General features: G+C 40.6%; 1 protein-coding gene across 1 annotated transcript; it reads right to left on the reverse strand.

Moving 5' to 3' along the window:
* Positions 1-835: 835 nt before the first annotated feature.
* helb (helicase (DNA) B) lies at positions 836-15803 on the reverse strand. Its single transcript, XM_072673478.1, has 13 exons — positions 15599-15803; positions 9185-9541; positions 8104-8366; positions 7260-8009; positions 6382-6559; positions 5674-5815; positions 5149-5288; positions 4454-4541; positions 3660-3719; positions 3323-3506; positions 3015-3173; positions 2276-2773; positions 836-1199 (listed from the first exon to the last, which is right to left on the reverse strand). Exons 1-13 carry the CDS (start codon positions 15801-15803, stop codon positions 1071-1073), a joined length of 3153 nt encoding a protein of 1050 aa, XP_072529579.1. The 3' UTR covers positions 836-1070.
* Between the last annotated feature and the right edge of the window lie 743 nt (positions 15804-16546).

Below are 16546 nucleotides of genomic sequence, written 5' to 3' on the forward strand. Positions count from 1 at the left end.
ATAGGAACTATGTTAATGGAAAGTAATCCCTATATAGTTATTTTGTCTTACCTAGGTCCAAGTCAATGTTAAATACTATGATGTGGTCCAGAAAGCTGTAGGTGCTTTTGAATAGAGATACTTGTTTGACCCATGCTCCAAAACAGTCTGTCAGGTTTTTAAATGGTGATCTGACATAATAAATCAAAAGTAATATTTTGGTATTTGAGACTGTGCTCTCTTTAGTAGTCTTTTTCCATTAGAACAGTTTGAATCATGGATACAGAACTTCCTGCATCCCTAAAAAACAGACAATGGGCTTGAGGAGGGAATAGTGAATAGTGTATAGGTGCCATCTAGAGGGCAGTAATGCGCTGATGTTTTTCATATATACAGTATCTCAAGATAATTAGATAATTATCCTAGTATAATTATCCAGTAAGAAAAGATATTTAAACACAATTATCTAAAGATAATTCATTTGAATTTGGCTTTATAGCCAGAAAATCAGAAAACCAGCCTTTTGAAATAGAGGCAGTGCTACCCACCACAGCAGACTTGATTATTAAGGAGCAAGCATCTGTGTTTCTGCTTAAAAAAACAACAACAAAAAACATAAGTACATGGGATATGTCTAAAGTGCAAGATAAAATGACAAAAAGGGGAAAAAGAAAATGTTGGCACCAACACACTTAAATCCTGAGAAAGAAATACACCACACATGTCAACAGGGGAGGGCAATATGATAAGGATTTTCTTCTTATCATGATACACAATACACGTTCCTGTGTAAATCGTGGATGTGGATATAATTAAAAATCTGCAGTGCTTAAAGAGCACTGAGGAACTGCATGTTTTTAATTCTAGTATAGTTTAATTAGTCCTGCTCAATTAGGCGTAGTGTAGCAACAACTTTTGCATAAAATTGCGCTCTTTGCAAAAATGGCGGCTATTTTTAAAATCTAAGTCAATTTTGTTTCTGTATTAAAACATCATGATACAATATTTTTGCCATATTGCCCCCTTACCCAATAATCCTTAGAAGTACAACCTGCAGCTCTTTGTAAGGTGCACCTGGTGCTACCTGCTCCTTATGGCTTGTCCTCGAAAGTTTGACTAGCTTCTGAAAAAAGCCTTTTGGGATGAGATTTCGGAGCACTGCCTGCAAGAGACAGGCTCCCCAGCCAGGCACAACCCAGCGGTGATTCCGTTTCAGCCATCTGCAATAACAACTAAAATGTAATTTGGGTAATACAGGGCCACAGGTCCTGGCATCATAATCAGACTTTACTAAGCATAAGAAACAACACATCACAAGAACAGTGTAAAAATTAACTACAGATAGCTACAATTAACTACCTCTCAAGTCCTTAAATCCTTGTTTCTACATTCACTGTCCATTATATCAGCCCCATTTCCCATTTAGGAGCAGCGTGTAGTTCTATAAATCCAGACTGTATCCATCTGTTTCTCTGCATGCTCTGTTAGTAGCCACCTTTCACCCTGTTCTTTGAAGCTCAGGACCCCACAGGGCTGACCACCACAGTGTTGGTAACAGTGGATCACACTAATTAAAGAACTACAGACTGTAGTCCACCTGTTTCTCTGCATACTTCGTTCACCCTGTTCTTCAATGGTCAGGACCCCCAGTATTTAGGTGGTGGGTCATTTTCAGCACTGGAGTGACACTGGCATGGTGGTGTGTTAGTAGTATGTGTTGTGCCGCTGGTACGAGTGGATGAGACACAGCAGTGCTGCTGGAGTGTTTAAACACAGTGTCCAATCACTGTCCACTCTATTAGACACTCCTACCTAGTTGATCCACCTTGTAGATGTAAAGTCAGAGACAGAAGCTCTGTATCTGTTGCTGCACAGTCTGTGGTGGTCATCGTCTGGTGGTTCAGCGGTGCTCACAGGACACTGCTGCCCACAGGACTCTGTTGGCTGGATGTTTCTGGTTGGTGGACAGTTCTCAGTCCAGCAGTGACGCTGAGGTGTTTAAACCCTCCAGCAGCAGCACTGCTGTATCTGATCCACTCGTACCAGCGGCACAACACATACTACTAACACACCACCATGCCAGTGTCACTCCAGGACTGAAAATGACCCACCACCCAAATACTAGGGGTCCTGGCCATTGAAGAACAGGGTGAAGGAAGTATGCAGAGAAACAGGCGGACTACAGTCTGTAGTTCTTTAATTAGTGATTCTATATGGTCAGTGGAGCTGACAAAATGGACAGTGAGTGTAGAAACAAGGCGGTGTAGATACCAGGTTTCAATGTTAACCAGCTTACCTTTTGCTGTTTGCTTGGTGTACTGCAGTCGTCAGAGCTGTTCTGTCGTTTGAACAGACTTGGACTCCCTGACTGACATCCAACAAGCTCATTCTCAGCTGTGTTTTGGGTTTGATCAGGATCTTTCTTAAAGTAAGGTGTTGCACATTGGCTTCTTGCACTATAACAAGCCGGGGACGGCCCAGGCGACGAAGACTGCAGTGTGGCCTGAAACGGCTGAAAGCTGGAGCCTCGCTTTGGAGTTCCGAAATCAGACTGGCTAGCCTGAGTGCACAAATCGTCACGCGTCTCCCGTAGCTTCCCGATCATATCTGTGACAAGGCCAGCTAGTCTAGTGTTGCGTTTGATGACCTGTCCTCGAATCGCTTCCTCTAGGCAACCGTCCTTCGCAATGACGTACACACGCTGTTGACCCCGGGTGACCGCAGTGTAGACGTGTTTCCAGTTTTGACAAACACCATTCCCAAGGACATATACAATAGTCTTCTCCTCTGAGCCCTGACAAGAGAAAAGGCAAAAGCAGTTTTAGGTCCCACATATCCTAAATACACTAAATATTCTAAAAAAGGACAAAAGTATTGGGACACCTGTCTAAAACCACTGTTTTAGTGTGGCAGCAGTGGTTTAGAGTGTATTGAAAATGATCTTGCTTTTGTTGAAGTAACTGCAAAAGCAGAAAAAAGAAATGTGGGAGAGGGAGTGAGAGTGTGCCGGTGAACACATTACTCAGGATATGGACCTGAAAAGTGTGTATGGTCCGGGCCCAGGCATGTCGGAGCTTGCACTCTTTCTGCAGCTCCCTGTAGTCAGCAGTCAACACCACTTCACCAGTCTCGTCCGCCAGCTTCAGTCTCCTTGTCTTACTGCCCCGTTTGCCAGCTTCCTCAGTAGACAGATCCTGCCAATAACAAAACACACAATTCCTGAACAAATCTGCAGGATCCAAACATGTACCTTTCTACTGACAGACACTCTACAGACACTGAAAATGCTGCCGGCTGCTAGAAGAACTGCAAACTCATGCAAATACATGTTTGTTTTCCATACCTCTTTAATAAAGAAAATCTCCCCATTGCACAATCGTTTTTTCGGTTGCACTTTTCTTTGGGTTCCCTCATCATCGTCCTCCTTGGCTTTTAACTCCTTGGCTTTATCTGTATCCGTCACATAGCCATTCTTTGTGCAACACACTTTATCACCAATCTGAAAGTCTATTTTATTTTTATGATTTCTAAAAGGATGAACAGCAAGTTAGAAAAGAAGCAAAGAGCAAAAGTGAGCAAAGAATAGAAAACAGCCAGATTTAAATCTGAATGCATCACATAACCTATTTTGGCAAATACTAGACAAAAACAACACATAATTGAACGTCATATGAGCTTACTTTGTATTATGACCTGAGTAATGCTTGCAGCAAAGCTCATTGACCAAATCACAATCTCTCCTGTTAAAAAACAAACAAAATGAGCTCTGTTACAGCATTTGCTGAATGTCAGACAGCTTAGAAATAACAACTGATAATACACCACATGGACAAAAGTATTGGGACACCTTCTCATTCATGGTTTCTTCTGAAATCAAGGTTAATAAAATAGTTTATTCTGCTTTTGTTGGAGTAACTGTCTCTACTGTCCAGGGAAGAAGGTTTTCTACTAGATTGTGGAGCATTGCTGTGAGGATTTGACTGCATTCAGGGGCATTAGTGAGGTCAGAACGTTGGACGATCACCACCCCATCTCATCCCAGACTTCCTAACTCATTCCAAAAGCACTGAAAACACAGTTCCACTGTTCCACAGCTCAATGCCAGGAGGCTTTATACCCCTTTAGTCCACGCTCAGCCTTAGGCATGGTACCAATAAGTTAATGTTGATCTGCTCCAGAGAGTCTTATTAGAGTCATATTTGTACCATTTCTCTAGACAAGCTGTGTGAACATTTGGCCATCTGTGTCAGCAATGGGTACAACTTAAAGGTGTTGAATGCATTCATTAAAAATGATGTCGACAAACATTTGTTCATTATTTTTAGAAAGGTAATATAGTATAGTCTGTGTTCTTCTGTGTCTCTGTTCTCTGTATCGCCATTTTGATGAGGAGATACTGTATTAATTATACCACGGAGTTTAAAGATCATTCATTATGAGCTTCTGCCTGGAAAACCTACTTTAGATTTCTTACCTCATGAAAGCGACAAATTGTGAAGACTGATCATCTTTCAGTCCAGGGGCTGGACCTTCCAGCAGTCGTTTTATAGCAATTTGTAGATCTAAGATAAAAAGAAAAAGAAATTAGTACACTGTAAGCAGAAATTATTAGTTTATGGAAATTTATTAATTCAGATATGTCTGCATGAAAAGCCAGGTGTAACCCTTAGGTAAGTATTACTGAGTTTGTTGCCTTGCAGTTTAAATATTCTGTTGCATTTGCTATAGCCATTACAGGATTGTGAGAACCATCTATTGTCCTACAGCATTGTAGAACCGTTCCTCTAAACTGTTCAGTCTCCTGGATCAGGCCAGTTCTGATGAGAAATCGTTGTTTACAGGTAAACACAAGTAAAATGTATGTCGTACGATTTTATCTGATCACACTAGGGCTGCCTTTTAATTACAAGTGTAAACAGAAACCACCTTAAGTGGATCCAGATACTCTCCGGATACTAAACGCTTTACTAACAGTGTATATACTGTTTATAAGCTGTATAAACTGTGAAAAGCCATAGTTAATGACACATAGCTTCATATTCACACCTAGACAGGTTGCCAGTGTTTTCCACAGCAGCACGTCCTAGGCTGAATGTGACACTATGCGTCTTTCAACTTGACCTTCAATGACTATCAGTGTTCGAAGGTTTGTTAACAATCATTCCATACCATCATAACCTTCCTCTCTTGGAAGGAGGATGAGAATGAACTTCTTGTCAGGTGACAGTGCTGTGAATGGCTCACTCAGGTTCACAACTGCATCAAACTCCAAAGCATGATATGCTTTTTTATGACCCATCTCTGCAATTCTAAAAAGAGTGAGAAGAGTTGTTTTAGGACAAGTGGCATGAGTAAATGAAACCAACTTCATCAGATTCAGCTTCAAAAGCAATCTGATAGTAGGGGGTGTCTTACGGTATTTACAGTATTTTCGCTGCTGTATTAACTATGTGCAGTATTGTGCCACCCTGGACACAAATAAATGTTGTGACATTGCAGAAGCTTGTGGAAACATTGCCACAGCGAATGTGTGGTAAAGGCTGTCCAACAAAATATTAGTGTGTGACCTTTTTTTTTTGGCCAGGCAGTGTATAGAGCAGAAAAAAAATTATTGCAATGTCAGTTGTTTAATAGGTACACAGCAAAAAATGTTGATTGTAAATGTGTGTGGGGGGGTATTGGTTGGAGGCTTACAATCCAGCGTTGCGGACAATGAGCTCTGATTCGGCGCGGTGGTTGGTGCGCATTTCAATGGACCATTTCACCCTCAGGAGACTTTCAAAGAGGTCATTCAGAGTGTTTCCTGGCTCAATGCTGGGCAACTGCCTGATATCTCCTTCAGAAATAGAGTTAAAGAGAATGTTGTATTAACTCTGTAATATCTGATACGAATGCAACATACACTTATATGGAAAAAAGTATTGGGACACCTGCTCATCCATTCATTATTTCCTCTGAAATCCAGAGTATTTAATAAAAATAAAAATAAAAGGTTTATCCGGTTTTGGTTGGAGTATCTGTTTCTACTGTCCAGGGACAAAGGCTTTCTACTACATTTTGGAGGATTTGACTGCATACAGCCAGAAGAGCATTAGTGATGTCAGGAAGTTGGATGATCACCACCCCAGCTCACCCCAACTCCCTAACTCATCCCCAACTCATCCCACCCCAGAGTTCTATTCTATTGGCAGTAATTCTCTACTGTGTGTGCATCAGCATTGGAGGAACTTAAAGTAGCTGAATGCATTCAAGGGATGTCCACAAACATTTGGGGATTTCTCTGCATGAAATGATTCAGAGTGCAGAATACAATTAAGAATGTCATTAAGTTATTCATGCACTACCATGTTATTTTCTCAATCACGCACTATGACAGAACAGAAGAAGGTACCGTGATCTCACCAAGCAGGATGAATTTCTGCAGCTTTGCGTATTTGGTGAGCAGGGAGAGGAGAGAGTGAAGGATCTGCACACACACCAGACTACCCTCATCCACTACCAGCACCCGCACATTAGCGAACTTCCAGTCCATTGGCTTTCCTCTCAGGCTTTTCTTTGAACTCATGTAACTCCACAACACCTAGAAGGAATGAGCAGAAAAAAAAGCTGTTCAGGAAAGAGCCTCAAACATGTTGTTTAAGACTGGAGATCTGTTCAATATCAGCTGAACAATATGCCAAACACACCAAACATTTTATACATATGAAACCCTACTATTAGCAGTTAACCATTTGTCAAAAGTATTGGGACACTTCATTAATCAATTCATTATTTCTTCTAAAATCGAGGTATTTACAAAAAAACATGTATCCTGATTTTGTTGGAGTAACTGTCTCTACTACCAGATTGCATTCAGCAACAAGAGCTGAATAGAAATTAGTGAGGCCAAGATGTTGGATGATCACCACCCCACCTCACCCCCAAGCTCATTCCCAAGCTCATTCCCAAGCTCATTCCCAAAAGTACTGGATGGAGCACCATCATCATTCCAGAGAACACAATTCCGCTGCTCCACACCTTCATAAGGAGGGGCTTTATACCCTTCTAGCCCACGCTTGGCATTAGGCATGGTGCCAGTATGTTCATGTTCATCCGCTCCAGTAAGTCCTATTTTATTATCAGTACTTCTCTACAGGACCTAGACAACTTACAGTAGCTAAATGCATTTACTAGTGTCCACAAACATTTGCACAGATAGTGTAGTTGATAAACACCCTTGCACCTTACGCCATTCATTATTAAAAATACCCTGAGATTCATTCAGTTATACCTAAACCAACCTGATGCATGGTGTAAGCAGTGAAACTGGTTTTCTTGGTCAGCAGGGATGCAGCTCGACCTGTGGGAGCAGTGAGAAGAACCTCTTGGGGAGGCTTTTTGCCATTTTCCTCATTCTCCTCGCAGTTGCTCTTCTCCTCTGGTTCTCTTTCCCTGTGGTTCTTTGCTTGTTCCACAGCAGCTTTGAACACCAAGCTGACCACTGTCGTTTTCCCACAGCCCGCCTTCCCGCTGATCACCGTCACAGGGTTGGCACACATCATCTCCGCTGCGCGCACCTGATCAGGGTCCAGCTTCACAGGGGTTGGGTCAGGTTCTTCGTCAAATGGGTTGTTCGAATCAGCTTTGGCTCTCATCCGATGAGCAGAACGGAGAACCTCCTTCACGTCCAGGTCAATATTCCAAGGTTCCTCCATCACCACTTTGGACAGACAGCTGATGATTTCGGTCTCGTACTTGTAAAGGTTTCTGAGGGCAATCTTCTGCTTCTCCACCTTCAGCACGCCTTGACCCCGAAGGAAGTTCACAGCTTCCCAAGTACTCACTTCTGACATCTTATAGGACCTCATCCTCTCCTCCAGATATTCACGGCCAATATAGGTGTGGCCGTTCTTCCGGCAGTAGTTCTTGAGTTTATCGTACATCAGCAGGGCGTTCTGCTGCAGACCAGGAATATTCGAGAACAACTTACAGTCCTTAAAGGCCTCCAGCTTGCTTTCACACCTGACTAACTGGAACTCTTTCCACATGATCTGTTGGAAAAGACCAAACAAAATGACACTGCAAAACGTCTGTATGGAAGTCATCCTTACATTAAGGAAGACTAGCTGTTCAGGTCTTACTCACATAGCCAAAGCCTAACTTCCATACAGCCGTCTTGATGAGCTCCTCCAGCTGGGCTAAGATGGATCCAGTCTCCTGTTCCTCTACGTCCTCCATGTCCTCCATGTCCTCTGTCTCCTCTGTGTCCTCTGTGTCCTCTGACGTCATCCGATTCTTGGTTTCGATCCCTTTGTTTAGCAGTTTCAAAAACTGTCCCGGCAGCAACTTTGGCATGTACTCCATGACCCGGGGGTACATTTTGGCAGCCCTCACATAAAACCCTGCATCTAATTAATAAAACAAGGCACCGTATTCACAGGTACTTACACCAGACTACACACAATACTTATAACTTCATAAATACATTAGCTGCTATGATTAACAGCAAAGTAACTGTTAGTAGTTAACCATGTATACAGCGAAATACACCGGTCAGCCATAACATTAAAACCACTGACAGGTGAAGTGATTAACAGTAGGAAAAAAGGGTGACGGCTAGATAATTGGGTCAGAACATCTTCATAACATCAGGCATGTCCTGTAGGGTATTCCTGGTATGCCGTGATCAGTACCTACCAAAAGTGCTTTACAAAGAATAACCCGTGAACCGGCAACAGGGTCAAGGGCACCTAAGGCTCACTGATGTGATCCATGGAGGCCTCACTTCCAGCACGTGTAAGAAACCACAAGACACCTTCAGAGGTCTTGTGGAGTCCATGCTCTGAGGGGTCACAGCTGTTTTGGCAGTACAAGGGGGACCTACACAATATAAGCCAGGTGGTTTTAAAAGTTATGACTGACTGGGATATGTAACAGAACCCATATCAGAAGTAGAATTCAGTTTTATTTATAGTTGTGTTAATAGGAGATGTAGGCGAATATAGTATTATTTACATAATACTCTATTAGGCATTTTTAGGAATCAAAGACCTTATGCCAACAAGGCAGGATCTCCCATCTCCATCCTTGGGACTTCACACACACAATACACATGTTTGTGTTTCCCCTTAACCTGAGTTTGTCCCAAACTAACATGCTTTTTCAAGCTCACACACTAATGTTAATCCCAAGTAACTTTCTACCTTCAGCAAAAGTATTACTATACCTGATTTGGAGATTCTAGGCAAGACATCCAACTTGGCTTGTTTCTCATTCTCTTTTGTCTGATCTCCAAAGTCATTCAGAGCCTCTTCCACATTAGTGAGGTCCACATATCTGTCCTCAGGCAACCACTCCATGAACCGAGTGACAAAACAAGAGTCCACTCCGCACGCCTTCAAGAACAAAGACACAATACTACGCCCATCTCCTTGGAGATCTGTCCGGAGGCTGTAGGAAGGGTACCCTTTCATCACAAACTTGCGATTGAATCTACTGGCAGTGCAGGAGATCTGCCACCATGGATCCCTGAGAGCAAACCGGCCTTGAACTCTGCACTTCTGCCTGTTGGTCTGGAAGTCCACTGCAGATAAAATAAGGCAAAAATAATAATTCTACAAAACATCTGAAGGAGAATAATAGATTTAGACTAAGAATTTAAGAATCTGTAATTTCATAACTTGCACAGTGCACTACATAGGGAGTAGTGTGTAATTTGGCATTAAACCTTCTTTCGTTTTGATGTCTCTCCTTTTGAGGTACTATAGCCCCATACAGGGGCTTTTTTGTCTCTGTGTGGATGGAAATTATTTCCAAACCCTTTTTAAAAAATATTTCCATCCACACAGAGACAAAAACAGAAAGGAAATATTAATATGTTAAAAAATATCCAGATACGTGTGGATGGGCCTTGCCTTAGGTGCACTGCATACACATTCATAAATCCAACTTTCTCTGTTTTGTGGAAAAATAAATAAATAATAATAAAAAAGGGCAAGAAACATCAAGCTGTTTGTGGTGTACAGTAGCACTGGTTTACTGTCTAATAAAAAAAATAATAATAATAAAAAAAGGAGTGTGTCATAAATATTATTGAATATTTTAGGCCAAAACATCTCAAGCTATCAAAGAACAGTGTCTTTGATAGCATCGGGCAATAAGCTTATAATCGTTTCATTATACATGTCATTATACTGCTAGAGCACTCCTGGAGCACACAGGGTTAAGTGCCTTAGCGGATCAGGTACTGGACTCGCAACCCTCTCTGACTCCTTACTATTCAGTGTGTATATTCAAATGCCTGGTTTGGCAAACTGTTGAGCAGACACATGCTCACTCTGGCGTGTGGTGATCAAGAGGCTTACTGCACAGACAAAGCCAAACCAGCCAAGCCAGTTTTAACCGTTTTTGGCTTCTGGACCGTTTTTCCCTTCCCACTATAAGGGTGGCAGGAGGTAACGCAACAGCACCATTAAGGTGGAGCAGAAGAATTCAATACACATACATAAAGCCCATAACATCATCACAGGGTTGTCAACTTTCTTACATCGTTGCTGCAATGTTGTCTAAAGGGTGCACCACAACGTGATCCCTGTGCAGACAGGATTACATTTCTGTGGGGTTCTGGGGTAATTCTCTCTTTCCACAGAAGCTCCTGACTTTACGCTGTCACAACCTTCTGCAGCAGATCACTGTGACAGTGCAGACAGCAGCGAGCAGACAACACTGCAGGCACCAAAACTGGAGGCGGTCACAATGTTGTTGTGGAAGACAGTGGAGAATAAGCCGGTTCAGTTTAGTCTCAAACTGGGAACTAAAGTCAGATTTGCTCAGAGGAAAGAGGAAGGAAATAAGTCCTGAGAGCAGAATGATAACTTTAATAACGTTAAACCTCAACAAGTCGTTTCCTCAATTTCAAAATCCTCTACATTAAACGATTTATTAAACTGAGGGAATGAATTGTTTCATTAAGGGGACAGTTTATTAAATTGAGGGAATGGATTGTTTCATTGTTCCACAAAAATCCCCTGGATTACCATAACAGTCAAGTTCAGTTCTTCTTATTCCAGCCTCTGATCCACACCCTGGTGCCTACTATACTCTACTCTACTCTCTACTCTACACTACTCTACTCTCTACTCTACTCTACACTACACTACTCTAATCTACACTCTACACTAATCTAAACTATACTCTACTCTAATCTACACTCTACACTAATCTAAACTATACTCTACACTACATTCTAATCTACACTCTACACTACTCTAAACTACACGCTACACTAATACAAACTATACTCTACACTAATCTACACTATACTCTACACTACACTACTCTAATCTACACTATACTCTACACTACACTATACTCTACACTACATTCTAATCTACACTCTACACTACTCTAAACTACACGCTACACTAATACAAACTATACTCTACACTAATCTACACTATACTCTACACTAATCTACACTAATCTACACTACACTCTACACTACACTAATCTACACTAATCTACACTATACTCTACACTACACTAATCTACACTATACTCTACACTACACTACTCTAATCTACACTATACTCTACACTACACTCTACACTACACTCTACACTACATTCTAATCTACACTCTACACTAATCTAAACTATACTCTACACTACATTCTAATCTACACTCTACACTACTCTAAACTACACGCTACACTAATACAAACTATACTCTACACTAATCTACACTATACTCTACACTACACTACTCTAATCTACACTATACTCTACACTACACTACTCTAATCTACACTCTACACTACTCTAATCTACACTCTACTCTATTTCTACTCTACACTAATCTATTTCTATTCTACTCTAATCTACACTCTAATCTATTTCTACTCTATTTCTACTCTACACTACTCTAATCTACTCTACACTAATCTAAACTATACTCTAATCTACACTATACTCTACACTACATTCTAATCTACACTCTACACTACTCTAAACTACACGCTACACTAATACAAACTATACTCTACACTAATCTACACTATACTCTACACTACACTAATCTACACTCTACTCTATTTCTACTCTACACTAATCTATTTCTATTCTACTCTAATCTACACTCTACTCTATTTCTACTCTACACTCTACTCTATTTCTACTCTACACTCTACTCTATTTCTACTCTACACTAATCTATTTCTATTCTACTCTAATCTACACTCTAATCTATTTCTACTCTAATCTACACTCTACTCTAATCTACACTCTATACTACTCTACTCTATTTCTACTGTACTCTACACTCTACTCTATTTCTACTCTACTCTAATCTACACTCTATACTACTCTAATCTACACTCAAATCTATTTCTACTCTACACTCTACTCTATTTCTACTCTACACTCTACTCTATTTCTACTCTAATCTACACTCTACTCTAATCTACACTCTACTCTACACTACTGCAAACTATACTCTACACTCCTCTACTCTATACACTACTGTAAACTACTCTACACTCTAATCTATTTCTACTCTACACTCTATACTACTCTACTCTAATCTATTTCTACTCTACACTCTAATCTATTTCTACTCTACTCTCTAATCTATTTCTACTCTACACTCTAATCTATTTCTACTCTACACTAATCTATTTCTATTCTACTCTAACCTACACTCTAATCTATTTCTACTCTAATCTACACTCTACTCTAATCTACACTCTATACTACTCTACTCTATTTCTACTGTACTCTACACTCTACTCTATTTCTACTCTACTCTAATCTACACTCTATACTACTCTAATCTACACTACTCTATTTCTACTCTACACTCTACTCTATTTCTACTCTACTCTATTTCTACTCTAATCTACACTCTACTCTAATCTACACTCTACTCTACACTACTGCAAACTATACTCTACACTCCTCTACTCTATACACTACTGTAAACTACTCTACACTCTACTCTACACTCTAATCTATTTCTACTCTACACTACTCTACTCTAATCTATTTCTACTCTACTCTACACTCTAATCTATTTCTACTCTACTCTCTAATCTATTTCTACTCTACTCTACACTCTAATCTATTTCTACTCTACACTAATCTATTTCTATTCTACTCTAATCTACACTCTAATCTATTTCTACTCTAATCTACACTCTATACTACTCTACTCTATTTCTACTCTAATCTACACTCTACTCTAATCTACACTATACTACTCTACTCTATTTCTACTGTACTCTACACTCTACTCTATTTCTACTCTACTCTACTCTAATCTACACTCTATACTACTCTAATCTACACTCAAATCTATTTCTACTCTACACTCTACTCTATTTCTACTCTACACTCTACTCTATTTCTACTCTAATCTACACTCTACTCTACACTACTGCAAACTATACTCTACACTCCTCTACTCTATACACTACTGTAAACTACTCTACACTCTACTCTACTCTCTAATCTATTTCTACTCTACACTACTCTAATCTATTTCTACTCTACACTCTAATCTATTTCTACTCTACTCTCTAATCTATTTCTACTCTACTCTACACTAATCTATTTCTACTCTACACTCTACTCTAATCTACACTATACCCTACTCTAATCTACACTCTACTCTACACTCTACTCTAATCTACACTCTACTCTACTGTCATCTAATCTACACTACACTCTACACTACTCTCTACTCTAATCTACACTCTACTGTACTCTAATCTACACTCTACTGTATTCTACTCTACACTCTACTCTACACTCTACTCTACACTCTCTACTGTAATCTACACTCTACTGTACTCTACTCTACACTCTACTCTAATCTACACTCTACACTCTACTGTACTCTACTCTCTACTGTAATCTACACTCTACTCTACACTCTACTGTACTCTACACTCTACTGTACTCTACTCTAATCTACACTCTACTCTACACTCTACACTACACTCTACTGTACTCTACACTCTACTCTCTACTCTAATCTACACTACTCTACACTCTACTGTACTCTACTCTCTACACTACTCTACACTCTACTGTACTCTACTCTACACTACTCTACACTCTACTGTACTCTACACTCTACTGTACTCTACTCTACACTTCACTCTACACTCTACTCTACACTCTACTCTACACTCTACTGTACTCTACTCTAATCTCTACTGTACTCTACTCTACACTCTACTCTAATCTACACTCTACTGTACTCTACTCTACACTCTAATCTACACTACTCTACACTCTACTGTACTCTACACTCTACTCTACACTCTACTCTACACTCTACTGTACTCTACTCTAATCTCTACTGTACTCTACTCTAATCTACACTCTACTGTACTCTACTCTACACTCTACTGTACTCTACACTCCACTCTACACTCTACTCTACACTACTCTACACTCTACTGTACTCTACTCTAATCTCTACTGTACTCTACTCTAATCTACACTCTACTGTACTCTACTCTACACTCTAATCTACACTCTAATCTACTGTACTCTACACTCTACTCTAATCTACACTCTACTCTACACTCTACTCTACTCTACACTCTACTGTACTCTACTCTACACTCTACTGTAATCTACTCTACACTCTACTCTACACTCTACTCTACACTCTCTACTGTAATCTACACTCTACTGTACTCTACTCTACACTCTACTCTAATCTACACTCTACACTCTACTGTACTCTACTCTCTACTGTAATCTACACTCTACTCTACACTCTACTCTAATCTACACTCTACTCTACACTCTACACTACACTCTACTGTACTCTACACTCTACTCTCTACTCTAATCTACACTACTCTACACTCTACTCTCTACACTACTCTACACTCTACTGTACTCTACTCTACACTACTCTACACTCTACTGTACTCTACACTCTACTGTACTCTACTCTACACTTCACTCTACACTCTACTCTACACTCTACTCTACACTCTACTGTACTCTACTCTAATCTCTACTGTACTCTACTCTACACTCTACTCTAATCTACACTCTACTGTACTCTACTCTACACTCTAATCTACACTACTCTACACTCTACTGTACTCTACACTCTACACTACTCTACACTCTACTGTACTCTACTCTAATCTCTACTGTACTCTACTCTAATCTACACTCTACTGTACTCTACTCTACACTCTACTGTACTCTACACTCCACTCTACACTACACTACTCTACACTCTACTGTACTCTACTCTAATCTCTACTGTACTCTACTCTACACTCTACTGTACTCTACTCTACACTCTAATCTACACTCTAATCTACTGTACTCTACACTCTACTCTAATCTACACTCTACTCTACACTCTACTCTACTCTACTGTACTCTACTCTACACTCTACTGTAATCTACTCTACTCTCTACACTACTCTACACTCTACTCTACTCTCTGTTCTACTCCACTCCACTCCACTCCACTCTACTCTACTCTACACTGTCTGTAGATGCTCCTGTAGGAGCACTGAGGAGACCACGTAAACACTGCAACCCGCTGCAGACCACGTTGAGCCGACGTCGTGTGTTCAGGGTAAAACGTTGGTTAAATAACCGACCTTCAGTCACTGCTGGCACAGACGACTGACACACGAAGCCGCCAGAGGAGACCGAGGCCATCTCCTTCATGTCCAGAAACTCCGGCTGCTTCTCCGTTTCCTCGTCGTCCGTAGCAGAGTCTTCCTCCCCGTCCCTCGCCCTGTCCTCATCCTTGTCTGGTAAAATATAACCCACTAAGGTCTGGGTGAGACCTCGGCGCGCCATGGTGTGCCGGTATCGCGGCTCTTCGTCGTTGGTGTGACCGGTTCTCTACCGACTTCCTGAGCTGGTTGAATTTGCCGCGCTGGTCACCTGACGGAGACGTCAGCCTGGCGCCTGTTTTGGGACTCAGTGCTGCCCCCTGGCCGCCACACACTGCCGCTCCTGAATGACTCCAAAGAGTAACACACACCAATCAGAGCCTGGAGCACATCACTTAACTACAGCCAGGGGAAGGAGGGGGATCGATACATTAATAAATTATTAATAAATAAATAAAATAATAATAATAAAAAAAACATTCCCTATACAGAAATGATAATCAGAAAACATACAGTATTACAAAATTGATTATTTAAAAAATCAGGTCCAGGTTTTACAGCTTTCTGATTACAAAAGGATTTCAAGGATATCAAATAACACTCCCAGCTTTGACGAAGAGGAGGAATATGGCTCTAAAATAAAGTCCTCTCAGTTTAAGAAATTGTCCCCTCAATTAAACAGACAATTCCCTCAGTTTAATAAATCGTCCCCCCAATTAAACAGACAATTCCCTCAGTTTAATAAATCGTCCCCTCAATTAAACAGACAATTCCCTCAGTTTAATAAATCGTCCCCCCAATTAAACAGACCGTTCCCTCAGTTTAATAAATCGTCCCCCCAATTAAACAGACCGTTCCCTCAGTTTAATAAATCGTCCCCCCAATTAAACAGACCGTTCTCTCAGTTTAATAAATCGTCCCCCCAAT

The sequence above is a fragment of the Salminus brasiliensis genome, chromosome 2 (genome assembly GCF_030463535.1).
Source record: "Salminus brasiliensis chromosome 2, fSalBra1.hap2, whole genome shotgun sequence".
Classification (NCBI taxonomy): Eukaryota; Metazoa; Chordata; class Actinopteri; order Characiformes; family Bryconidae; genus Salminus; species Salminus brasiliensis.